We start from the raw sequence: 26736 nt of genomic DNA on the forward strand, positions 1-26736 counted from the left end.
CACTTGTAAATGACAACATCACCAAGGGACCAGACACCTGTGTCACATCTGAGTTAGTCTTCGTGGTTCAGCCTCAGGACATGTAAAGGACACGAGACTGTGTGTGGTGTGGTTAAGCGAGAGAGAGAGAAAGATCAGGTGTCTGGTATCAAACACTCTAGTGTTTGAAGTGACATGGGAGACAACGCTTCACTGGGTCACCTGTGTCCCTTGCAGACAGGCAGACACACAAAACACACAAACACAGGCAGTTTGATATAAGGCAGCAGATAAAAAGCTGGTGCCTGAGGTGCTCTTTGCTTCTGTTCAGTATGGAGGTAATGGTAATTACCTTGATGTTATTGTTATGTAGATTGAGAAAACAGAGTTGGGAGAGAGTTAAGTATTTTACCTTTGTAACAGTGTTGAGTGGACAGGCTTTGGCGTGTCCGTAACAGATACACATCCCTCCGACTGATATGTCCTTAATAGAATAGTAGTACTGAAAAGAGAGAGAGAAAACACGTTATAATGAGTATGACAGCATTAATGAGCATATTAGCAGTTTAAGTGGTGATTATGCTTGAAAAGGGATGTCCTGACCAACAATGATGGTGATATGTTGAACAGCAGTACTGGTAAATGGCAGTATTTATATAGTGCTTTTATTCAAAGCGCTTGTAATTTGCCTCTCATTCATACATTCCACAAACTCACACACTCTACATCCGGAGCTACAGCCGCCCACCTTCACAGGGCTCCGCTTCTTCAATCACACAAAACACTTCAAATCACAATGTCTCAGTTGCAAATGCTGTTGCCTTCATTTCAGCTGATTTAGTTTCACTTTTAACAAAAAAAATAACATTTCGACATTACTGAGTCTACTGTAACGTGAGGTCAAAACCTGTACCGATGCCCCATATAGTACAGTAGTGACTTTTATTATGATACGCATTTTGTAACAGTTGATCAGATTTAACCAATCATATGGCTACAATGAAATTTCTGCCATTATTATATTTTTTAGCAGTGAAAGAGTCAATATTGTGAAGCATTATATCTTGTAATACTGAGTCATATGATGATTTAATATCTGATCATTATGACTCAAACCTATGAGATAGTATCTTAATTATCAGACCTGGTAATAAATGCAAATATTACAACTTGCTATCTCACTGTTAAACCTTTAGCCATTTCTTCAAACATTACTTTGAGTAATATTGTAACCTTGTAAGTTGTGACTGAGATCTCTGACACACCTAATCACAATTCAGAGATACTAGTCATAACTTTGACTTACCATCATTTTAAAATGATGAGATTATTTCTTACTTTTGTCATCACCCTGGCAGATACTTATAATTTTTAAGAGAAAAGACAGGAAAAAGTGAGGTGCCTCACCCGTCTAGTCACGATGGGATCGATATCTCTTGGGTCATTGAGTGTCAGAGTCATGAGGTCGGCGTTCAGCGTTCTGATTCGCTGAAACACCAACCTGATGTAACGGGCAGAGGTGAAGTTCAGCAAGGTCGGGGAGGGGTCATCTGCACTGGGACGACCATTGATCAAAGAAGCGTGGATCTACAGACAGACAGACAAGTAAATACTGTCATCTTAACAGCAGAGTTCAACTATGACATTGTCCCAAGACAAACATTAAAGGTGCCATATTATGCTCATTTGCAGGTTCACACTTTTATTTTGGGTGTCTACTAGAAAATGTTTTCAGTCTTTAAAGTTAAAAGAAACAACATTATTTTTCTCAAACTGTCCATTGCTTTAACATCTCTATTCAGGCTCTGTCTGAACAACAAACGTTTTAGCTCCCATCTGTTTAAGGCTCCTCTCCCTAAAAGCCCACGTTCCAAATTCAAACAGTGTTTGCAAACACATTCACTGAAAGACTGAGCAGTAGAAAAATAGAGAGGATGTTTATTTCTCACAGTTTGGGGATCTTTAGACACACCAGGGACACATTTATGTTGAAAAAGACATGAAAAAGTACATTGTGCATAATATGGGAACTTTAAAAGGTGCTTTAAGTTTCTCACAGTGGCAGATGGTGGAAGGAGCAAAAAGCCTCTTCAGTGAAACCAAAACAGACAACAAATCAAAAAGAAGAGGAGGGGTAGCAACAACCCTTTTCTTACAGGAAACATTGTTTAAGACACATTTTTAATTAAATTTTAAAGTCAAGACTTTGGCAAATGAATACTTTTTCAGTATTTGTACTACACAACATTTAATTAGACAATAATATAACTGATGTTCAAAAAGATGCTTTAAAGACCTTTGATTGAAAATATACACATTTTAAAATGGTTGAGGAGAAAGAACAAATATACAGCATTAAAGGACTACCGGGAGACACAGAAGAAGAGGGTGTTTCTTCACAAAAATATAAATGAAACAGAAAAAAACCTGGAAGGTCTATAGCAGTAGCAAAAAGAATCATCTGCAGCCTTACAGCAAGCTGCAACCTACCCTCCTACCACAACAGACCAGTGACTTGCCTTTAACCTTTTCAGTCTCACCAAGCTGGAACAAACCATCTGCTCAGTTTACACAGGGTGAGTTAAACTGATACAAAAATGACTGCACAACAAGAACAAAGCGTTCATTTAATATTCCTGTTACTGCAGACAAAACACAATTGATCATCCACTCTTTAGAGGGCCAACTTAACCAGAATTTACCCTTTCTTCAACATTGTGACAGTGCTGAGTCAATCACTTTAGAGGACCTAATCATGCACACCTGTTTTTACTCTCACTGATTGAGCAGGTGATCTGCACCAACATCAGAAAGATTACCGTGATGCAAAACGAGACTTCTTCTATCCACAGAGTATGTTGCTTTTCTTCACCAGGATGCCTCATAACATGGACACTGGAAGACATTTTAATTTTGTCTACCAAAGAAATTTAATTTTTATATTGTAACTGCCTTTGTATATATGTAGAAGAATGAGACTGAATTTAAATTCTGTAACAATAATCAACAAACAGCCACATAAGGAGTGTGAGGTTCTGTCTGCCTGCCTGTCTGTCCATCTGTCTGTCTCACTAATGTGGCCAAAAGCAACATTTGGCATCTGCAAAAAAGTCTACAGAGTGGGCTGACCGTGTGTGTGTGTGTGTGTGTGTGTGTGTGTGTGTCAAGGGGGAAGACTTGATGGGTGTAAGCTGCACACTTAACGCAGTAGTGAAGGAGATAGTTGTGTATGTGTGCGTGTGTGATGAGTGGTGGGGTGACATTGTGAATGTGTGTGCGATGCTGTAACACATCGCCTACAACTCATTATGGTTTCACTGTGATCAGACGGCTAGGGAGCTGTCAACCCCCCACACACACACACCATACGCACCCACACACATTCAGACACCTCCGTCGTTACTTGCCGCTCTTGACATCTCCCAGCTCGCACCCCTCTAGCACACCCCCGCAGGACACAGACACACATACATTATAAACACGAAAGACACACAACAAACACACATGCATGCAGACGTGTAAGAGCACACACACACCAGCACATGTACATGCGTACACATATTCAGACAGACATCTACAATTAGAGGCTTGTGTGGGAGATGTAGATGTGTGATTAGTTTGTTTTTTACTGCATGTGTGTGTGTATGTGTTTGTTTGTGTGTTCCACAGTCCTCTTTCTCTTCATTAATGTCAGTTATAGCAAGCTTGGCCCTCTGTTCTCACTGGGTGCAATCACACACAGCTGATCAAAGGAACATAACAGTAAACAGTGGTGGGCAAGATGTGTGTGTCAGTGTGTGTGTGTGTGTGTGTGTGTGTGTTTTCAGTAAATTGGAACACAATTTCCAATCACTGGTTACATTATATTAACAGTTGTGCACATGTGAAAAGAAATATATCCACTTATTAGAAAACAGTTCCAATCTACGTATTAATTTGAAAACATTTAGTATTTCATTATTTATCCTGCTCAATACAGGACTACAGTGATGTCTTTATGAGCTTTTATATAACGACTTTTGATTTTGGTGTCATCTTAATTTATTTCACATTATCTGTTTATTATTCATGTCTGCTACTGTAGCAACATCACTTCTAGTTCCAACCTCTGTTATTCCCTTTCAGTCACTCAGTCCACATACCGGTGGAGATCATCTCTTTTCCAGATTATCTTATAGCCATTCAGTTTCAGCCTGTCTGCTTTTGATCTCAGCCTTGGATTTTTCCTGCCCACATGACTGCCTGCTATTGTACCTGTTTGGATTTGTTTGCCTTCTCTGTCTGCTAACAACGTACAGTAGATTTATTTAGTATGTTACAACACAAGTTCATATAACATGTTTAAGTTGTAGCTCCCTTTATGCTACTTACAAACACAAACGTTATATACAAAAATAATATAAATAGATGGGTGAATAAATAAGTCATGGAAATACAACTATTTTACATGGTGCAGTGCTGAGGGTGAATTTCGGAGTCACACAGCCTGAGGGAAGAAGCTGCTCTGGAGTCTGGTGGTACAACAGCAGATCCTTCTGTTTCTCTTGCCAGACGGCAGCAGGGTGAACAGGCTGTGGTGGGTATGTATCCTTTGGGGTCTGCCAGGCACCTCAGCTCACCGATATCACTGGGGCTTGGTAGATGGGTACCAAGGATCTTCGGAGTGGTGCAGAGCCCTCCTGTTCTGGGCCATGCACATCCAATGCCAGTTTGGGGTGTTTCCAGTCAGGATGCTTTCTAATGTTCCTCTGTAAAAGTTAAGAACTTGGCAAGGGAATTTTGCCTTCTTCCTTAAGAGATGCAGCAGTTTCTGAGCTTTCTTAACAAGCATGGAGATGACCATGTCAGGATCTCTGTGACGCTGATTCCCAGGAACCTAAAATTGTTCAGCTGCTCTACCTCAGCTTCCCTGATGTAGACAGGGGTGTGTGTCTTTGCCTCCTTTTTCCGAAAATCAATAATCAGCTCTTTGGCTCAGCTTAATCAGCAAAATGATTCTCACCTATCTGGCCTCCCTGGATCTTGTTGAGCAGAAGACACCTTTCTAACATATCATTGTCAATTGTAACAGTGATATGTTAAAAATGTCAGTAATAACATCAACTAGCTGACTGGCACATGTTTTTAGTGCACGGCCAGGGATGTTATCAGGCCCAGCAGCTTTAGTTATATTCACTCTCAGCAGGATTCTTCTCACATCTGCTGTGGATACTGACAGTGGCCGGTCCTCTGGAGGTAGAGTGGACTTTACAGCTGACTCTTTGTTGAGGAGATCAAAGCGAGCATAAAATGTGTTTAGCTCATCTGGTAACGTGGACATGATGGAGGCGCTCCTGCTTTTGTAGCCTGTGATGTTTTTGATCTCCTGCCGCATATTATTGGTGTTGTTGGTGTTGAGGTCTCTTTCTCATATCTGCTGTGTCTCCGCTTGCCTCACTGATGCTGGCTTTTGCTCTCGCTCTGGCGGTGCTGTATGCTTCCTTATCACCTGACTGAAAGGCAGCTTTTTTGGATAGAGCCCTCACCTTTCCATTCATCCAGGCTTTCTGGTTGGGGAGTGATTTTACTGTGTTAGTGATCACCACGTCATCAAAACATTTGCTGATGTATGACGTAAATGTTGCTGTATATTCCACAAGATTGATGTGGTTCCACTGGGTGGCGGCCTCTCTGAACATGTACAAGTCTGTGCACTCAAAACAGTCCTGTAGAGCTGCTATAACCTCATCTGTTCACAAACTTTTTATCAGCTGAGTGTAAATAGGCAGGAGAAGCAGGGAAATATGGTCTTAGGATGTAGGAGGGCACTGTAACTGCCCATGAATAATCATGGAAACATAGTCTAATGTATTTGTTCCCCTGGTGGAGTTTAGGTAAAACTGTTCAGAGGTCTTTTTGATTAATTACATCTACAGGGATGTAAACAGCAGCAACAAAAATAATGGTGAATTCTCTGGGCAGGTAATATGGTCGACATCTTAACAATAAAAATTCCACATCTGGAAAACGTTGTGCACTCACTTTGAATGTGTTTGATCACCAAGCATCATTTATATAAATACAAAGTCTGCCTCCTCTGGTCTTACCGGAGTCTTGTGTCTTGTGCAGTCTCTGATTTCACCATCTAAAACTAAACCCAACTCAGCTATAGATTACATTGGCAGTGTAACAACTTCTTCTATAGCTACAAGTGTTACCTCTCCGTTCTCCAGAGGGTGAATCTTTGAATAAAAAGATGTGCAGATAACTTCATCATCTCTGGTGTAGGATGGAGGTCCTGTCCGTGGATTAATGTTGAACCTTGTCAGGCACTCTGTGTCTGTGATGGCGAAGTACTGCCAGGGTTCAAAGGTCACACCATCTATTGAACGCTCTAAGATCCAGTTGCCTGTGGACAAAAGTATTGGTGAAGAAAATAATGAAATGAAATGCTTCAAACGTGTCATGTGCAAAGGAAAAAATATCAATAAAAATAATGATGGACATCCAAGACTGTGTTTAGGTCACCCTACTTAAAATACATAGAAAATTGACAGAACACTCAATTCCACATATTTCTTGACAGCTTAGAACCACCTGATAGTCCACCTCCTGAACTGATTGAATATAAAGTGAAGGGAATCCAGTTAATGGAAAAATCTAATAAGCAAATTAGACGGCACTATGAAACACCAAAAACCTATAAAGATATGCCAGTTATATTTCTTTTATTTAAAACTTAGCATTAACATTAGCTGATGCACAAAATCAGGCCATCTTTATGCATTTTAAACCTAATTTTCAAATATTTTTATCCAGTCACCATTAACCTTGTCTTTGTTTTTAAAAGGTTTAAAGGGATGTGTAAACCAAAAATTTGCTCTCAAATCTTTTCATGTTGTTTTATTGTTATGTCTACTTATGAACACATGGATCAGGTCATGCTCGTTGCATGATCAACTTCACTTAGTGATATTCATGAGTTTTCCTGCCAAGAGACAATCAGACTCAATTTAGCAAAGACATGGTTCCTGTCCCACTTTGTTTGTTGATATAAAAAATACAATTAAAAAACATGAATACAAAAGTTCTGAATTTTAATATGAAATATACTGAAGAAGAATGTTAAAACACTTCTCACAGTTTCACAAAATTGCTTCCAGTAAAAACCTCAAAGGCCAACTGCTGTCTTTAACCTTTATGGGAAGCATGTCTAGCTCGCTGCTTAGCTGTGAACCTACATGCATAGTGAAAGCAGAAGACAGTTACTGAGAGTAACGCATAGTAACATTTAGAGATAATAAATCATAAGGATTGTTGATGTTTTGGATGCTGTGTTTTAAACTCAAAGAAACATCTGCACATAAAGAACTTTAAAGACTAAAGTAAAAATTCAGTTTATTGAGCGGAATCTTGCTCTTTCAAATTACTTGTGGATTACTTACTGTATGTAAACATTAATTAGACACAGACTAAAATAAGGCGGTATCTGGCTCTTCAATCAAAATCATAATCAAAAGTCACTGTTTCATTTTATAATAATAAAAGTAGTTAAAACCTGGAAATTTGATGGGCTGCCTAAATACAAATTATGAGGCACAATGCTTACCTGGGCGAGGTGAGTTGGCTGACTTTACAATCACATAGGCGATCTGGAAAACCTGGAAAACATAGAGACAGAGACAACCTGTAATATTCAAGCACCTGTAGAAACTTTGGTTTCAAAAAAAGGGGGGGGTGAACCCCTCCTCCCCTAAATTCAGTTCACCAATACTTTTAATGTACACATTTACATTTAGCTGACGCTTTTATCCAAAGCGACTTACAATTGCTATACATGTCAAAGGTCGCACACCTCTGGAGCAACTAGGGGTTAAGTGTCTTGCTCAGGGACACAATGGTGGATGTCTCACAGTGGGAATCGAACCCGGGTCTTATCTATGCGCCATCACCACCCCACAAAACACAACAAAAAATTATGACCCAAGTTTACCCACTGAGGTTAAATAGCTGAGTTTCCCTGCCAGTCAGTCAGAACTGAAGAAGTCCTTTGGATGAGGGACGAAACGTCTTCCAGTATGTTCAACCAAGTCCAGTTGCCCTTGATTTTAACCTTCGTTGGATATCTGAGTGTAGTTTCAACAAAACGAATACGTGGACCTTTTGAAAAGGTTAGACTGGTTTAAATTCACTAACTTGTCACACAGATATTATAGCTGTGTCTGAAATTACTCCATTGTTTACTCACTCACTACTCCCTATATAATAGTCACTGCTGTTTTCTCTGTAGTGTGCAGTTACTTTAGATTTCTGACACTAACAGGTGTAATGTCAAGCATAAAATATGCCAATATGCCAATAATGCTTTATTTTGTATCATTGTAAGAATTTTTGAGGGCACTGTATAGTGCAGACATTTCACACTCAGAATCTGCATATGGCAAATAGCCTATAGGTCACTATATGTTAGATAGGGAGTGACGTTTTCACACATATAAAAATTGTTCAATTTACTGCTACAAAAGTAAACAGGGTCCACTCTTGGTGATTATAGTCCAGACTGTGCATAAGTCAGTAGAAGTTGTAAAAGAAAATGGGGAGGACTGTGAAGTAACTAAAAACTTTGGTGAATGTGAGGGCTACATACAGTATGTTTATTATCAGATTTTTATCTGGATTTTATTACTGATGTATCTTCATCTTCACCTTTTTAATACACAGAATAAATGCTGAAACTACCAGATGTTTGTCAATAAAATACAATGATCTTTGTTTAGACTGACTTTCCTTCAATTTGATCACCAACAAGACAGTCAAAAAAACATTGGATGAAGGTCAAATGTTGACTTTGTCTGTCTTCACCACCCCGTCTTTCACTTTGTCCTTTCTCTCTGAGTATATCTCTCTTTCTTCTCGTAATGTGGGAAGCAGTGTCACATTGCAGCAATTAGAATAGGGAGAAAGCTACTGTGTGTGCGTGCGAGAAAGTGTATTTCAGGGTAACCTTATAGCAGTCATTCAAACCTACTACAAAGAGTCAATGTTACCTGTATTCACACCGAGGATGGGATGGTGTGTGTGCGCACGCACATGTGTGTGAAAGAGTGAGAGAGTGTGTGTGTGTGTGTGTGTGTGTGTGTGTTGAGTCTATAAGAGAGCTCTCAGTGGTAGCTTGTAATATGGTGACAGCTTTGGGACAGCTAGGCAGCTCCAGCAGCTAAACATAGATGAACACAGCTAACTAATGCAGTGTGCGTGTGTGTGTGTGTGTGTGTGTGTGTGTGTGTGTGTGTGGTTGCAGTGCATCATATTCTATGTTTTGATCAGATGTGGATCAGATGAGAGATTTTGCCTCTAAAGCTCAAGACAGCATGAACAAATAAACACACCAACACTATCCTGCAAGAAATCACACAGCCAATAAATAAATGTTTATCTTGCACCCATGATATTAAATTTCAGGTAGGTTTGTTTATGATGAGTTTATGTCACGAACAGATCATATAATAAGCCTTTGGCATAAAATTTAATTGGCTGGATTCTTTTTCAAACAGATTTTTGCAGCTTGGTTTGGCAATTTTGAGCTTAAGCTATAAGCTCAAACTAGCAGGGTGTCTGCAGGTTTCATCAGGTTACATTTGAGGCCTTGCGTTAGAATGAAGCAAACAAAATGTCATCTCACATACCTCACGTAATATATACAACACAATAGTATCTAATACAATAATACAGTATTATTACTACAGAGTAAAGACATTTCAAGACAAGTCCAGTCTTGGTCACTTCCCTTATAGGACAGATTGATTGAACGGAAATCTCCTTTTTACAATCAAAATTATGACAATTTTTTAAATACTTTATATTATTTAAATAAATATTTGGAGAAACAATAGAAATGCTCCTTTCGCCTTCAAGCCGCAATTTGGGTGTGTCTGTATTGTCTTTGATTGACAGCCGAGCTAACAGGGGCATGAATCACAATGTCAATAAACTTAAGCTAATAACTAAAGCATATAAGACAATTTTTCTATTGAGAAATGCTGCTTAAACGCCTCCTGTGTAGGCTGGTGTCTAGCTGTTAGTTTCATTATCAGACTATGACAGGTGAGATTACTACTGCAAAATGAAATTAAATGAAACTATATGCAAAGAAGGTCTACATAGAAAAGGAAACGGCATCCCAACGTGCCAACTGGGTAATGCACAAACAAAGGCATGAAACTTTCTTTCTGAAACCATAAAGTATCAAATATTAATTTATTTCTTGTGAGTACTTGTTTTATATCCAAAGGAGAGCACAAAGCAGATCTGCATGCTGTAAAAAAAGTTTAGTTGGACTTTAAAGTGGTTAAGTTAAAGAGTGAAACAATCGGTTCCTCATTTATCCCCAGATGACATAATGTACTCTCTTATCTGTACTTTGTTTTTGCACTGATGAATAATTCTGTGAATCTAAAATAAACAACTGACTGAATTTGCTTATTTTTATATTGCACATTACTTCAGATAGAAATGTTGAGATCGCAGAGGAGTGGATGTAAATTATTCAGTAAGTCTATAAAGGCTACAAAATTGTGTATATCTCCAGAAAAGTGGCTGCTATTTTTATATCTCACAAGTGTTTTTTAATACAATGAATGTTCATTTCCACATAGTTCTCTAGCATTTTATTGCAAGCACTCTTACACATTTGACGGGAAATAATCATGATATGCAAGGGAACCGCCATTGGCTGATATTTGAGCATAACAGCCAAATGAGCACTTAAAATGTTTATTTTAATGCTCAATCAACCCATTTAAGCCCTGTGTCCAGTATGGTTGGGTTGCCTACAATTAAATGGACTGTGAAGAATCCATTTTGTCTCAACGTGATTTGGACACAAAGTGACAGCGGTTTTACTGAACAGCTGGTGTTTACAGGCCATTCGCATGGAAACGTGTTAAAATCTCTCTGGCCTGATAAACAGGCATCAAACTCCAATTCCAGTTAGTGCTCCAGCTAATTATAGCAGGATTTGTGCACAAAAGCACAAAAAACTGGCCAGAAACAAAGTGGAATAAGATCTGAATGAGACACAAAGAATTGAAAACACTGACAAAAAACATAAACATAAACAAATTTAATTATTTTTTGTTTTGCGATCTAGACATAAACACATGCCGACATGCAGACAGACAGGTGGAAATGCCATCAGCGCAACAGACCTGGTATGCAGACTTGTTAAAATTTACTGTGACTTCAAATGAAAATGTGTTAACATCTCACTGGACTAATAAAGTAGCTTTTGGCCCATTTTTACATAGTGTGAATCCTCATGCATCCCTGACTGCCAAACTTAGTGCAGGCAAACAGGCAGGAGATATTCACTGGAGCCAAACAGTCATCTCATTGCTCAGCTGCCACTAAAAACAATTTGGAGAGCTGTTTTGGATGCTGCAGCATTTTGAATGACAGTTTCTTGACAGCTCTGCAGCAAATACATTAAAACAGAGTTCAACATTTAATGAAATTGCAAGAACAATAATATGAAATATAACTGTTTTTGCATTTTCACATCGACCTAAACAGCGGAGAGGCTGCAGTGGAGTGCAGCATATAAAGACGGCCTCTGGATAAAACTGAGAAATCTGGTCTGGTGTGTAACAGTATTTGAATTCTATTCTCTTTAAGTCTGCCTCTGTCTGAACTGCCAAAAACACACACAAATAAAACAAATGCATACACAAACACGCTCGCTCACAGACTTGGTCGTAATTTGGCCTTAAGCTTTTTAAATAGGCTTTAGTCTGTACAAAACACCAGATGCTGCAATCTCTCCCACATTCTTGCTTTGGCCTGAGCTACTGTCTAACATAGACCAACAATGTTTCATTGGGCAGAGCAGATGTTTCATTTACCTTCTCTCTGTAATGAATAAGATATTTTTCTGCTTTTAAAAGCTCTGACCATACATATACACACATATGCATAAATATATGCTTGAAAGAAAACATTTTCTTTCAGGCATATTTTATAAAGCTATAACTATGGTAGGTACAGGCTCACTGACTCCTTATAAGGACTGATTTCAAAAGCCAATGGACTCCAGGCTCAAACATTTGCCCTATTAAGGTGTCCTTGACCAGGCCACTGTCTGTAGACTGTAGTAAATTAGGCTGTGATTTTTTTAAGTTGAAGATTTAAAGGGTAAGTAGTAGTAAAGGGTAACACTTTTGGTTAAATTCAGCAAATATTTCCTCATGGTTTGCTAGCTTTCCATTTTGTGTGTGCTCTGAAACAACATTGTTCCAGCCAACAGGTGGCATTAGTGCTTGTGCACAGGAGCAGTGGGAGAGAGAGTTCTATATACCAGCACATTCGAACATGCTGGCCTCCGAGCAATGTCAAGAAGGAGAGATGGCCAAGAAACAGCCAAAGAGAAAAAAGTCTCAAGAGCAGTTTGAAATTTGAGGGGCAGAGCTTCAGCTTCAGAGCTCCCTTTAAGTTTAAAGCTACAATATTCAGTGATATGGATTGTAGTGAACAACGATGTGGATTTGTGCATTTTATATTGAATGAATGTGGAGCTACCCTAAATTCCTTTCTCCTCCCCAGAGAAGATGGGGAGGGGTCAAAGTTGCTTTCTCTAAGTGCTAGCCCGACCATAAAACTGGCACCATTTTGATTCCGAAGCTGATAACGCGGGGCCTGACTGTTAAACTGACAAAGGGACACGAGCCAGCCATTGGCATCTCCCTGAACAGCCTATCAAAACTTACCCCACCACACACGTTTCCGTGGAAACTGACCTTATTCTTTGTTTATTACCACATCAAAAGGATACTCCTTGTCTCACCTAAGTGTGACATGTTCCAGACACTGAACTTTGGATGACAAAGGACTGCATTCTCCAAAAGACTCAACGCATCTAATTAAATTTAATTAAATCTTTAGTTACCTGAATACGTTTGCCTCTATTTGAGTAGTTATGTTAACTGTTGTTGCTATCTGTTGTTGATATTAGTGCTGAAAAGAAGTTACTTGTGCAATGTTTTTATTTTCAGCAAGACACTCCTTCATCTGATGTAATCAATGCTTGTTCATAATACTTTCTTACAAAATCCCTTTAGAAATGATGACAAAGAAATGTTTTACTATACTCTTAATCGCCAGCTTGAATTTAAGGATGAATCAACAATATTCCCCGGTTCCTAAGGAGAGACGATCTTTGATTTAATCCAAGCTTTCCTCATGTAACCTGAGCTCCCCCAAGTGGACGAAATAAGTATTACATGCCCTCGTCGGAAATGCGGTTAAATGTGTAAAAATACTGACCACTAATGTGACAATTGTTTCCTGTTACCAAATGCTTAGAACAGTACAACCGTTCAACCATTGAGGTTCGATTGTGGAAAATATTTGATTATAATACGTGCAAATAGATTTCTTTTCTTTAGACATTAAGTTTAGGAAAGGCAGTCCTGGGGAAACCTGAGACGCCCCCTGGGGAACCACGCCCCAGGCAACAAAAGAGCGACACGCGACCTGCTCGCCAGTCTCTAGACTCTTCACTCTTAGTCTCTGCCCTCTGGATGCTTCGGCACGCGCGTGGCGTGCCTCGCCAGGCAACACGCCCAGACTCGGCCAGCGAAACAAACAGGCCTTTGTTCGCTGAAGCTACACACCTGAAGTGCCGCGACATCGATCTGCCTTCAGTTTGTTTTATTTTCTTTATTTCTTTTGTTTGTTAAAGTTATGAGTCCGTTAAGTTACACTGGACTAATTCAGGAACGACCAAGTTCCATTTTAAGCCTTTTTCGTCGAGCCAACTTCACCGAGGTCAGACCAAGCCACGTGGTCTCGCCAGCTACAACCAAGGAAACCTGCAAACAGCCGAATTGCCAGACGGAGGAGGTTTTTCAATCAGACACGGAGAACCCCGGACAATCCCTAGCAAAAAGCCAGGATCGGCAGCTAGCGTGGGACCCGTGCAACAGGCCAAAAGCAGGCTGTCGACAAGCAGTAAGACTTAACACACGTCCTGTGATCAGATGTCCATTTTAACTCCTAAATATAGCATTAGTTTACTTTCAGTAGCTCTTCTATGCCGTATGAGTCGAATGCTTCCCACAATCGAACCTCCAGGCTCATTGTTCAGCAAATGTTTATGTTCCCTGTATCCAACCATCTTTTATCACCTTAGTTAGAGAATAAATTCACTGTAATATAATCAAGAGCTGTGTGTGTTGCCTATTTATAGTTCCTGCCAAGAGAATTGACCCTTTAGATATGAGACTGACTGACTGATTTAAGATAATTGAGCGATTATTAACTAACTGATCACTAGTAATAATTGTATAATTATTCAAAACTACCTAGAGGTCCGGAGACTCTAGGATTATAACAACTCCGGTGGTGCCCTTTACGAGGAAATTCTGATTTTATGAATAATAATTCATAATTGGGTATCAATTCTCATAAATTTATTAAAATGCATAACTAATAAATTTAGGTCCACTACATAATGGTGCCCCGTGTGAGGCCTTGTGACATACTATAATAATAGACTATACACACAGCCCTGATGCAGAGAAGTTATTAAGAGTCCCAGAAATTTTCCCTCCAAAATTTTGCCACTGAAATAATTATCGCCCAGTAAGTTGCTCCCTAGAAACTCTCCTGTCTTCCCTCTTAACTTAACGTTAGTGATGAAAGTGTGTGTGAGTTTTGATCGTGTTCTTTGTTGTGAAATGAAATGCTTTGTGCAACTTGTTTGGCCGCGGCCATCATTCTTTGTTGTTCAGTACAGAGCTGTAGTGAGCTGAGCTATGAGGACCGAGCTAATGTTAAACTGAATGCATTCCTGTAACGTTACCATATGAGAAATCTGAGCTAAAGCTACACACAATCTCCGCTGACGAGTGGATGAAATGCCCTTTTGGTTGAGAGAAACTTAACCGATATTGATAATTTTAAGGCCTAATAAGAGGCAGACAGATTACAGTTGCGCTGTGCCAATGTGATTTGTTTGCGGCTATAAATAACAGTCTGACGCGCTGAGCCGTGGATTGTTATGTTATATGCAAAACTCCGGTATCCTGTTGAAATTAGCTACTTCAACAAATACAGCTGCCCGGCAGTGGAGTCACAGGCGTGAAGACGCCGAGTTTAGCCTGTAGCGTTGTACCTACCGAGCTAAGTTAACGCTAAATCGAAGCTTGAAAGCAAGCTGAGTCATTGAAACAAAGGAGCGAGTCCTTCCCCCATTTTGAGCGGGACTGGTGTCCGTCAGTGTTCTGATTTACTGCCGTTGCTGCAACGACGGTTTGCTAACTGCGTTAGCCTGAAGCTAACAGCTGTTGGGTCCGAGGACCAGAGAGGAAGCCGCTTCTTCTTCTACATTGAGAAATAGGCCGCGCCCGAGGCGGAGCCACAGCTCCCCTACTGGCTGGCGGAATAAATTGCATGCTCTGCATTAAATCGACTTCAGCGTCATCAGTGACAGAGATGAGCGTTTGAATCGAGTGAATTAAACCAGACTTTGGTGATAGATCTTGTTAACTTGAGACACATAAACCATTGTGTCGACTCTCAGATTAAATTAATAAGGAGTGTTACTCCTTAAGTGTAGGATAGAGCACAGGCTCTCCTTTTTCCTTGAATAACTTTTAAAGATCTATTGGGTGTTTGCTTGTAACAAGGTACTGAGCCATTTAGTACCCTAACCTAGGATTACACTGAGTAGTTCTATTAATTTTGATGCAATCTTTTATTCAAAGATTCGCTTTTCTAATTTTGATCCAGCTGTATTTGAATAAAAAGCTTTATTCTCATTACTGCTGCAATATCCCTGATTTTGACTTTGTCATTTTGAAGCCTTTTCTGTAGTGCTATTTTTGATCCTTGCAGGAAATAAGATAAATGCAGAATAACATCTTGATTTGAATTTTTGTTAACCTTTTGTTGTTTGGACTGAAACCTACATTAAGCTTGATAAGTTGAATTGATAGCTTTCCAACTAGGCTTTCTTTAATCCTTGTTCATATAAATGTAATTTGGACTCTGACTTTTATAGCAATTGGAATTTTGATAACTTGATAACAAGGGTAATTAAAAAACCTTCAGTTTAATCAGCTTTGATTTTTTTATTTAATCCACTTTAATCAGCCTGGGATTTTTGTTAATGTAACTTTGAACTTTGAGTTTATTCTCATTGCCTTTGAACTTTGATTTTTGAAATTTAATTATTTTTAATCTCAAATTTTAATTTTCCCAACTTTGACTTTGATCATTAAGGACTTTGAGCTTTGATTGTCAAGCTAGTTGTAACATGAACTTTGATTTGATCTATAGCATTTAACTTTAATCCCAAGTGTGATTTAATTTCATTTTCCTATTTTTGCCTTCACCCTAAATTTGAATTTTCAGTTTGGGCATTTAAGTCTGACTTGAAAGTCAGCTTTCTCCAACCTGACATTCCCCTTTTCTCAACTAGTAAACACACTAGCTGAAACTCTGTTTAACTGACTGGCTCAGGTCTGCTGTACCAGCTAACACCTGTAGTCCACTTCTGATTTTGTTAAAGCAAATTGTATAACTGAGTCCATAGATTTGATTTTGATCCTTCTTTTCTTCAGATTCCAGCCTTCCAAATTAACTTAAAGGAACATCAACAGCTCCAGGAAGCTATAGAAGCAACACCCATTTATTTTTGTATTTGTAGGTATATCCTCTGAGTTGACACACTCGTTTGTTGTCTGATTTGGACTCACAGCAAAGTCCTTAACCAAACCACTTGAGCACCTGCCTTGAACATGGCAGACCCACGCTTAGTGGCAGCCAGTGGGGGCGACCCACTGGAACACTTTGACTCCATCTTGGCCCACATGACAGAGACCATGGTACCTGGCTACTCAAGCCAACTACAAGGCACCGATGCGGTGAACCTTGAAACAATTTTTGCAGAGCTGGTAACAACTGCTCTAGCCACTTCCTCAAAGGACAAAGCCTTGTCCCAGATGCTAGGAAAACTAGCTATTGTAATGTCTGCCCAGTCTAAGCACACGCACCAGCTTGAACAGCAGCTGGAAAACACCAGGCAGTCACTAAGTGAAGCGGAAGAACGCATCACTGACCTACAGCTCCTTGCCACCTCCCACAGGAGGGTGGAGTCGATGAGGAGAAAATTGAGCTGCAGGAAAAGACCAATCAGCTTGAACACTCACTCTTTCAGCAAGAACAGGAGTTAGAGTGGACCAAAAGTAAAGTTAAAGACACAACTGAATCTCTTGACCAATCAGAAACCCTCCTTAGACAAGCAGTGGGGGAAATTAAAGAGCTAAAATTACGAGTCAAGGTTTATAGCAAACTTAGAGAAGCTGACCAAAAACGCATGCAAGAAATGCGAAGACAGCTAGAGGACAGGGACAGAGTAACCCAATCCCCGCTACAGCAGGAAAACAAGGAGGAGTTGGCTGATACCAGAAGAGAGTTCCAGCTCTCATGTGAGACAGCCAAACATACTCCCTCCTACAAAACACTCCCACCAGAGAGAGACAAGGCTGCTCCCCTTTGCCAGCCTCAGGAGGATGGTCTCCACGACCACTCCCACAACTGATCCCACAGGATCATATGACAGAGCGCCAGAGAAATAGCCCTCCACCTACTCAGGTGAAGACGGCTTACTCCCCTCGGCTGCATCCGCCGCCACTGCTGACCATGACTTAAGCCCCTCTGACAGGGACTTAGACAAAATCGCTCGCCACATAACACGCTTCGAGCCTGAGTCTACAGGCTCAAATGAGACCAGTATCTATCTAAAAGATATTGAATACTACTTGCGGAAATTCCCTGCTGCCACCACTGACGACAAGATTTACCTGATCAAGGTGACATCTAGTCGAGAGGTCAGCAGCTTTATTGAACGCCAGCCCAGGTATGTCAGACAAGATTATGACTCGCTCTGCCAGGCACTGGTGGAGGAATATTCTGACTTGACAGCACAATCAGGTCTAACAGCTGCACTTGCTGTTAAGCAAGGGAGGCCAGAACCTCCTCAGCAGTACTACAACCGACTCAGACAAGCGTACTTTGGTACCAAAAATGAGCCCGATATGGAGGAAGAGTTAAACTTCAAATATCTTTTTATCCAAACCTCCACCCCACTACCAGTCATCATCTGGGTGTGGCAGCCTGCCCACGCACCCAAACCAGTCGACAGCTACGCGAGTTAGCTACAAAAGGATTTGAAAAGCAGAGACTCACCATGACGAGGCATCCTGAGCCCCATGGTGTCCTCACTCTCAGCATCAATTCCCTACAGGTGGAGCCAAAACGAGCTCCTGGTCTTGAAACACCTGCGTCAACCTGCATCACCTCCCAGAATTATAGACCAAGCCAGAAGCAGAGGTGCAGCCTGCCTCAGCAAAATGAGCATGGTCGACGTCACTCAGAGCCATCTTGGTCTGAGAAGAGCCAAAATCTGAGGCCTGAAACCCATCGGCCCAGGTACACGCCCAACCGCTGTGAAACCCACCTCTTTTCACGGAAGGGGGGACACAAGCATCACCAATCCCAAAACAATTGGGACAGGCGATCTCAGAGAGCTACACTCCAGAGATCCCACTATAGAGACACAAATAGCGATAACACTGAAAGTGAGTCTGACACACCCACTTTTAGTAAGGAGGAAATTACAGCGCTTAAGCGCCTGCTCCAAACCCTGTCCAAACAGGAAGACAAGAAGGCAGAGCACTTGGCCGCAGCTGCTGCAAAGCCAAAGTCCCCTTCTCCTGACACTTTGTCAAAACGACTGACACGCTCACACAGATGGACTGAGAGAACCGCTCCCTCCAGGACACTCCTGGTGGTACAGTCCGACTCAAGAGAGAATCCTCTCACAGAGTCCAAAGCCACTCAGGGCAGTCCGCCCTCCCAACACTTCTTGTGTCACCTTACTGAAAGGGGAGTTTCACGGAAATTCTACCTGCCTGTAACACTTGAAAACACTCTGGTGCAGGAAGCACTTCTTGATTCAGCTGCAGACATCACTGTAATGTCATCAGCCCTCTTCAGGCAGCTACAGGCTATGACCCGCTCCCACAAAGACCTGAACTACAGACTTGTGACATTGAGGTCCAGCCACTCGGCCCTGAAAACCTCAATCTGACAGCCATGACATTAGTCCACATGTCTATCGGTCCCATGGACCTCATCCACCCGGTGTATGTCTCACCATTTGACGCCATTCCTCTACTCATTGGCAAAGACTTCCTTAACCGCTTTGAGCCACTGCTTGACTTTCAGAACTTGACGATCTGGGCACAGGTGAAACGACCCCTGCCTATCTCACTGTCTGAATACATCACAGAACGAGAAACCCGCCTCTGTGCTTTAGTTACCACCTCAAATGACGCACTGATCCCCAAAACCACTCCACTGGATTGGCCGATCAGCACCGACACTCATGACTGTGAGCTCAAGACTCCAGAGATGGGGCACATGCCTTCTTCCTTGCCTCCTGACCTCTCTAAGGAAGTGATTCACACTGAGCCTTCAAAGGCTACTGTCAGCCTTTCTCTTTGCCGCTTACCAGCGACTCTGTTCCCACAGGCAACATGACCAATGACAGACAGATGGGTGCACAAACTGTCACCGCCTTCCCTGTCAACACTTCACCAGAGCCATCCTCCATGACTTTACATAAAGGCATGAGAGGGGGGTCAGACACCACATATATTCATCCTACAGCTGAACTTGACACCAAGTTTACAGCACTAGGCAAACAGGGTGCTGTTAAAGACACACCCCAGCACTCCCAAGCGGATTTGCTCCCCACCCATCCCGCCCTTATGACTTGCGATGCCACCAGAGCCCAGGCAGCAGGCTTGTCTGTGACAGCCGCCCCTGCGCCACAAATTCAAGCCCTGACTCTCTTGGTGACTCTGACCTAATTCGGCTTCAAACTCTTGATCCCGCCATTAGCAAAATGCTCCTCTGCCTTTCTGACGCAGAGCCTGTCTCAACACTGAGCTTGCTTCCATCCCTGGCTTGAAACACCTTTACCTGGTGCGCTCTTCTTTGCGTGTCGTCACGGGCATTCTCTCGTATGTCTCAGACGCCCGCACTTCACCTGCGTTCGTGGTGCCTCAGAGCCACAGGGGGGTGATGCTCATGCACGCCCATGACTCACCTTACAAAAGCCACAAAGGGTTCAGTGCAACCACAATGCACTAAAACAAGTAGCATATTGGCCAAACATGCAAAAAGATGTAGCAGACTACATCAAAACCTGTAAGGTTTGCTGCCAGTCTCAACCAGCAAAACCATCACACAGAGCCTCCTTACAACGGAGAGGCATTTCTTTTCCCTTGTCAAAGACACAATTTGACAGGAGGGAACCCCTAACTGAACCAGCCAGAGGAAATAAACTTCCTCGCAGGCCAAAATAATTTAGACAGCACACAAAGATGCAAAGTCTATAACGACCAAAATGCGTCTCACAACAAGCTCCGAAGGGGGGACAGAGTTTGTCATCACATCTCTGCTCCACTAAGGAAACAGGACGGCCAGAGAACAGGAAGACTTGCACACAAGTTCTCTCCCCACTGGACCGATCCTTCTGTGGTCACAGACAAACATTCACCTGTTCTGGACCGAACAGCTTCACAAAAATCCCATGGGACTTGTCGGGAACGATAACGTCCTAATAAATTAATAATTAACAGAAATCCTCAATTAGGGACGATAGCTGCTAGTGGTTAAAAGGTCATTAGAGTTCGCGTGTGTGCCTTGTAAAACAGAACTTGGAAGCCAGGTATCTTTTACTTCGGTCCGCCACCCACAGCTCTAGCCACTATTCTGTGCTCCCTGTTGCAATTTAAACCTACCACTAATTACCAGTGGAGGTCTTTAACCAATTAAATTAGAATTTCCAAAAATTTCCACCCACCAGGTGGAGCCGCTCTCAACCTGACCACTTAGTCACAAGTGGTGACTGGTTACTGTCTAAATTTATTGCTCCTTAAACCAATTAAGAATATCTGCTCCAGAGCAGACATCTTCTTGCAGCAACTGCAGAAATAGAAACCACTCAGAACAGTTCCTCTCAGGACTAAAAGCCGCTTCTTTTATAAAATTTGTTTTGAAAGACCCTCAGATTAGACTGTTAGCCTAAACCAGCTAAACAACCCTCAAGCTCACTGCAGGTTATGGTTCTGAATATCGAAGAATTTCTGAGAAAAATAATGTTGGTCATGCTCACACACGACTTGTCATTTGTTAAGATATTTGTTTTGCTTCCCAAATTAATTTTCCGCTTTACTTTGTTTCAGGTGATTAAGTAACACAGCAGGCACCTGCTACTTTCAGACTAGCTAATTGGGGTTACCCTAAGTGACTAGCAGAATTAGTAGCCTTAGAAGGACATCAACCTGATCACAGATGTTGTGTTTTGCCACCTGCCTGCTCTGCTTGACTCCTTCCACCTCACCAGCATCATCAGTACCAGCAGCTGACCATCATCAGTACCTGACCAGCAGCTGACCAACACATCATCAGCTCCTGACAAAGTCGACCTGCACCTGACAAACCACACGTTGTTTCTCATTGCGTCCAAAACGTTACCTATCGGAGGGAACATTTTGGCCGAAGGGGGGACTGTAGTGAACAACGATGTGGATTTGTGCATTTTATATTGAATGAATGTGGAGCTACCCTAAATTCCTTTCTCCTCCCCAGAGAAGATGGGGAGGGGTCAAAGTTGCTTTCTCTAAGTGCTAGCCCGACCATAAAACTGGCACCATTTTGATTCCGAAGCTGATAACGCGGGGCCTGACTGTTAAACTGACAAAGGGACACGAGCCAGCCATTGGCATCTCCCTGAACAGCCTATCAAAACTTACCCCACCACACACGTTTCCGTGGAAACTGACCTTATTCTTTGTTTATTACCACATCAAAAGGATACTCCTTGTCTCACCTAAGTGTGACATGTTCCAGACACTGAACTTTGGATGACAAAGGACTGCATTCTCCAAAAGACTCAAAGCATCTAATTAAATTTAATTAAATCTTTAGTTACCTGAATACGTTTGCCTCTATTTGAGTAGTTATGTTAACTGTTGTTGCTATCTGTTGTTGATATTAGTGCTGAAAAGAAGTTACTTGTGCAATGTTTTTATTTTCAGCAAGACACTCCTTCATCTGATGTAATCAATGCTTGTTCATAATACTTTCTTACAAAATCCCTTTAGAAATGATGACAAAGAAATGTTTTACTATACTCTTAATCGCCAGCTTGAATTTAAGGATGAATCAACAATATTCCCCGGTTCCTAAGGAGAGACGATCTTTGATTTAATCCAAGCTTTCCTCATGTAACCTGAGCTCCCCCAAGTGGACGAAATAAGTATTACATGCCCTCGTCGGAAATGCGGTTAAATGTGTAAAAATACTGACCAATAATGTGACAATTGTTTCCTGTTACCAAATGCTAGAACAGTACAACCGTTCAACCATTGAGGTTCGATTGTGGAAAATATTTGATTATAATACGTGCAAATAGATTTCTTTTCTTTAGACATTAAGTTTAGAAAGGCAGTCCTGGGGAAACCTGAGACGCCCCCTGGGGAACCACGCCCCAGGCAACAAAAGAGCGACACGCGACCTGCTCGCCAGTCTCTAGACTCTTCACTCTTAGTCTCTGCCCTCTGGATGCTTCGGCACGCGCGTGGCGTGCCTCGCCAGGCAACACGCCCAGACTCGGCCAGCGAAACAAACAGGCCTTTGTTCGCTGAAGCTACACACCTGAAGTGCCGCGACATCGATCTGCCTTCAGTTTGTTTTATTTTCTTTATTTCTTTTGTTTGTTAAAGTTATGAGTCCGTTAAGTTACACTGGACTAATTCAGGAACGACCAAGTTCCATTTTAAGCCTTTTTCGTCGAGCCAACTTCACCGAGGTCAGACCAAGCCACGTGGTCTCGCCAGCTACAACCAAGGAAACCTGCAAACAGCCGAATTGCCAGACGGAGGAGGCATTTTCAATCAGACACGGAGAACCCCGGACAATCCCTAGCAAAAAGCCAGGATCGGCAGCTAGCGTGGGACCCGTGCAACAGGCCAAAAGCAGGCTGTCGACAAGCAGTAAGACTTAACACACGTCCTGTGATCAGATGTCCATTTTAACTCCTAAATATAGCATTAGTTTACTTTCAGTAGCTCTTCTATGCCGTATGAGTCGAATGCTTCCCACAATCGAACCTCCAGGCTCATTGTTCAGCAAATGTTTATGTTCCCTGTATCCAACCATCTTTTATCACCTTAGTTAGAGAATAAATTCACTGTAATATAATCAAGAGCTGTGTGTGTTGCCTATTTATAGTTCCTGCCAAGAGAATTGACCCTTTAGATATGAGACTGACTGACTGATTTAAGATAATTGAGCGATTATTAACTAACTGATCACTAGTAATAATTGTATAATTATTCAAAACTACCTAGAGGTCCGGAGACTCTAGGATTATAACAACTCCGGTGGTGCCCTTTACGAGGAAATTCTGATTTTATGAATAATAATTCATAATTGGGTATCAATTCTCATAAATTTATTAAAATGCATAACTAATAAATTTAGGTCCACTACAGGATATAAGAATAAATATTAAAAAAATAGTATGTAAGTGCAATTGGTTTCATTGGTCTTTGTGTGTTGATGTCTGACATCCCTGTGCTTGAAAGTTGTAATTAAGTTGTAATTATTAATTAATTTAAGGGGCAATATACTTCATTTTCATACTCCCAAAAAGGCTGATTACAGTATTTGTCTGGATCATGATCAATTTAAGTAAGCATATCTGTAAGTCGGAGAGTCTAAAGTTATGTTGGATGGATTCCCCCTTGTTGTTCTATAGGAAGCTGAAGCTGTGAGTCAAGAGCAGAATAAGGCAAGAATGTAAAAAGCCACATTCAACTTAACAGCACTGATGGCAGGAGAAAGGAGAATTTCCCTGTAGGGGCAACAAAGTAAATCTCTCAAAGCATATAACAGAACACAGCCGGCTAACTGGACATATAATTGATCACTCAGAGTTGGTGGCAATAAGGTCAGTTATCATTGTTGACAATAATTATCATTTTCTCAATGCTCCATGTCATCATATGTTTTCCCACATCCACTCATAAGAAGCTTTCTTTCAACATAAATGCGTTTTTTAAAATGTTTTTATTATGAAGTATATATACTTTGAAGTATAAAATATAGAAAAAAAATAAAATATATATATATATATCCACCTGTTCTAAGGGAGTTCAACGTAATAATTACAAATATGACATGTATGCATTTAGCTGGTCTTTGGGTGTATTTGTGTGTATGTGTTGAGGTATTTGACTGACAGCCTCTTTTGGGACACTGATCACTTTGCCAGGTCCTCCACCCACCCCCCAGAGAGCAGGGCACGATTTAACCAGGTCAAACAAACTGTCAGTCAATCAGAATGGCTGCTGCATTTCCATAATAACTGGAATTTAACTGAATCCCGTCTGGTGCTGACAAAAGAGTGTTGCCATGGCAAGGAAAGTTTAACCTCTCATGGTAAAATATATATTAATTAGTAATTTCTTAATGTGTATGCATACTAATGCCTAAGCCTAGAGCAACCCAAGGCTTCACACATTGGAGACACATGGCTGGAAAACCTTTAGTTTGATGTTGAATGACTGGAGGTATAACAGCCTAATAATAACAAAAGAGTGATCATTTGAAATTTAAAAAAGTTAGACCTGTAAATTAAACCTTAAAAATATATTTAGGAACTAAAATCTCATGAAGTCAGAGATGGTTTTCAACCCTCTTCAACAGGTCTCTGCAGAGGACTTTTACTTTGATTGTAAAGTCAGATGTATCTGCATGCAAAGTTACAATTCAATAATTCATCTAAAAATGATGAAGAACATACACAGACATCAACTGTCTCTCTCACACACAGTCACACACATGGGCCCCTTTGCTCCCACTCTCTCATTATTTAGTCTTTCTATCCAGAGAGGCTCAACAATAACAAGAGAGGAAATGAGGGTGGTGATGTCACAGGCGATAACCACACACACACACACACACACACACAAGCCCACTGTCATTTTCTGAGTGAGATGACTGAGGTCGCAAGGGAAATTCAGTGCACTGGAGGGTAAATAGCTTTCCGTCGGACTGATCAAGACACACACACATACACACACACACAAAACACCCACTGAAGAATGCACATGTTCACACATGCACATGCAGACATTAATGGCAGTGAGTGAGGACAATCTGCTGTTACTTTGATCAATACAAAATTAATAGTCTGGTAATACTCGCATTACTACGAGCTAGCTTATAGTGCGTTCCATTTACACTTGGAACTCATTTTCGACGTTATTTTCCAAGTTCCGAAACTGAAAGTGACAAATGGATCGGCCCCCAACGTTGGAGTTCCTGCTCGTCAATGTCATGTGTGTGTGTGTGTTAATATTTGTGATGTTTGGACATGAGAGCCTTTACAACCAACTACATCGGAAAAGGACTTAAAATGATCCTTTATTAAGTAAAGTAATAGCAGATTGACCTCAAGCCTGATTTGCAGTTGTTTACTGTATATTCATTGTTTAGTGGTTATTATGTGTGTATCTATGTGTGACTCTTTATCACCCAAACACACATATCTCATTGGACTGTGGTCTAAACAATCTCATTGTAAAGCTGCACAGTACATTGAGTGCTAATGCCAAACCAGCCCAGTATCCTTACAATTTATGGTAACGTTAAGTGCATCATCAGTCGTTTCAACAAGTGCCCCAAAATAGTAATAGTAACTTGTTTATTATTTAACCATGACAATGACGGTCCCCCAACCTTACCTAATAATTTTAACCCAAACAATGATCTCCTCGTAAACCTAACTAACTTTTTGTCATGGGTTGGCTGAGTGAAGGCTGAGGTGTGGACCCAAACGCAGACCAAAAGCGAGGATGCAGTTCAAAAGGATTTATTAACTCAAAAACCAAACGGAAACAAGCTTACGTGGAAGCGCAAGGGTAAGACCAAACTGAGGTAAATCCATCAAACACAAGGTGACCCACAAACACAGGGAATAATCCAGAACAGGGAAAACAGAGCACACGGCAGAACAGTCAACATTTGACACAAGGACGTGACAAAGACTGAAGACGACTGAGGACAATATATACACTGGTAAACAAACAGGGAGGAAGCACAGCTGAAAAACATCAGGTAATCAACCACAGAAACAAAGCTAGACAAGGTCACCAGGTACAGAAGATTACCAAAATAAAACAGGAAGTAAAGTTCACAGGAACACACAAAGATAGATCTACCAAAGTAAAACATAAAACATGGAAAGACAGCAAAATCAGGGCACGGACAAAACGAGACGGGACCAAACAGGAGACAAGACTACACTAAAACATGGAGATATAAGACTAAGGACTAAGACACAGACCATAATGATAAAAACACAGAAGTACACAGATCAGGAAAACACGAAAGCACAGGACTAAGGAAATAATGGCAAAAATATACCTTACCATACCTTTTTTTTCATCAGTGATTTGTAACGTTTTTTTTAAACAGACAAATGATGTCGTCCTGCCAATAGGGATGTCAGATCAAAAAATATGTTGTGCTAGAGAGCATAGACAAACAACGCTTAACCAGGAACGTATTTTGGAGAAAGAAAGAAAGGTGTCAAGGTCAGGGGGTTTGGAAATTTTGAGCATCAGACTTTTATGCATT

General features: G+C 41.1%; 1 protein-coding gene across 1 annotated transcript in view; it reads right to left on the bottom strand.

Annotated features, from left to right (window-relative positions):
* Positions 1 to 391: 391 nt before the first annotated feature.
* Positions 392 to 26736, bottom strand: part of LOC119915316 (laminin subunit alpha-2-like) — a gene marked incomplete at its 3' end in the record, with an annotated part of 33617 nt that continues 7272 nt past the window's right edge. The window contains exons 3-6 of the mRNA XM_038734856.1: positions 7568 to 7619; positions 6177 to 6367; positions 1387 to 1566; positions 392 to 481 (exon numbers count right to left, since the gene is read on the bottom strand). Of these exons, the coding sequence (XP_038590784.1) occupies positions 392 to 481; positions 1387 to 1566; positions 6177 to 6367; positions 7568 to 7619 (513 nt within the window). The remainder of the gene's footprint in view (positions 482 to 1386; positions 1567 to 6176; positions 6368 to 7567; positions 7620 to 26736) is intronic.

This window comes from Micropterus salmoides, unplaced genomic scaffold (genome assembly GCF_014851395.1).
Source record: "Micropterus salmoides isolate LMB-PRFRI ecotype aquatic unplaced genomic scaffold, ASM1485139v1 Ms_hic_scaffold_2057, whole genome shotgun sequence".
NCBI classification, from domain to species: domain Eukaryota; kingdom Metazoa; phylum Chordata; class Actinopteri; order Centrarchiformes; family Centrarchidae; genus Micropterus; species Micropterus salmoides.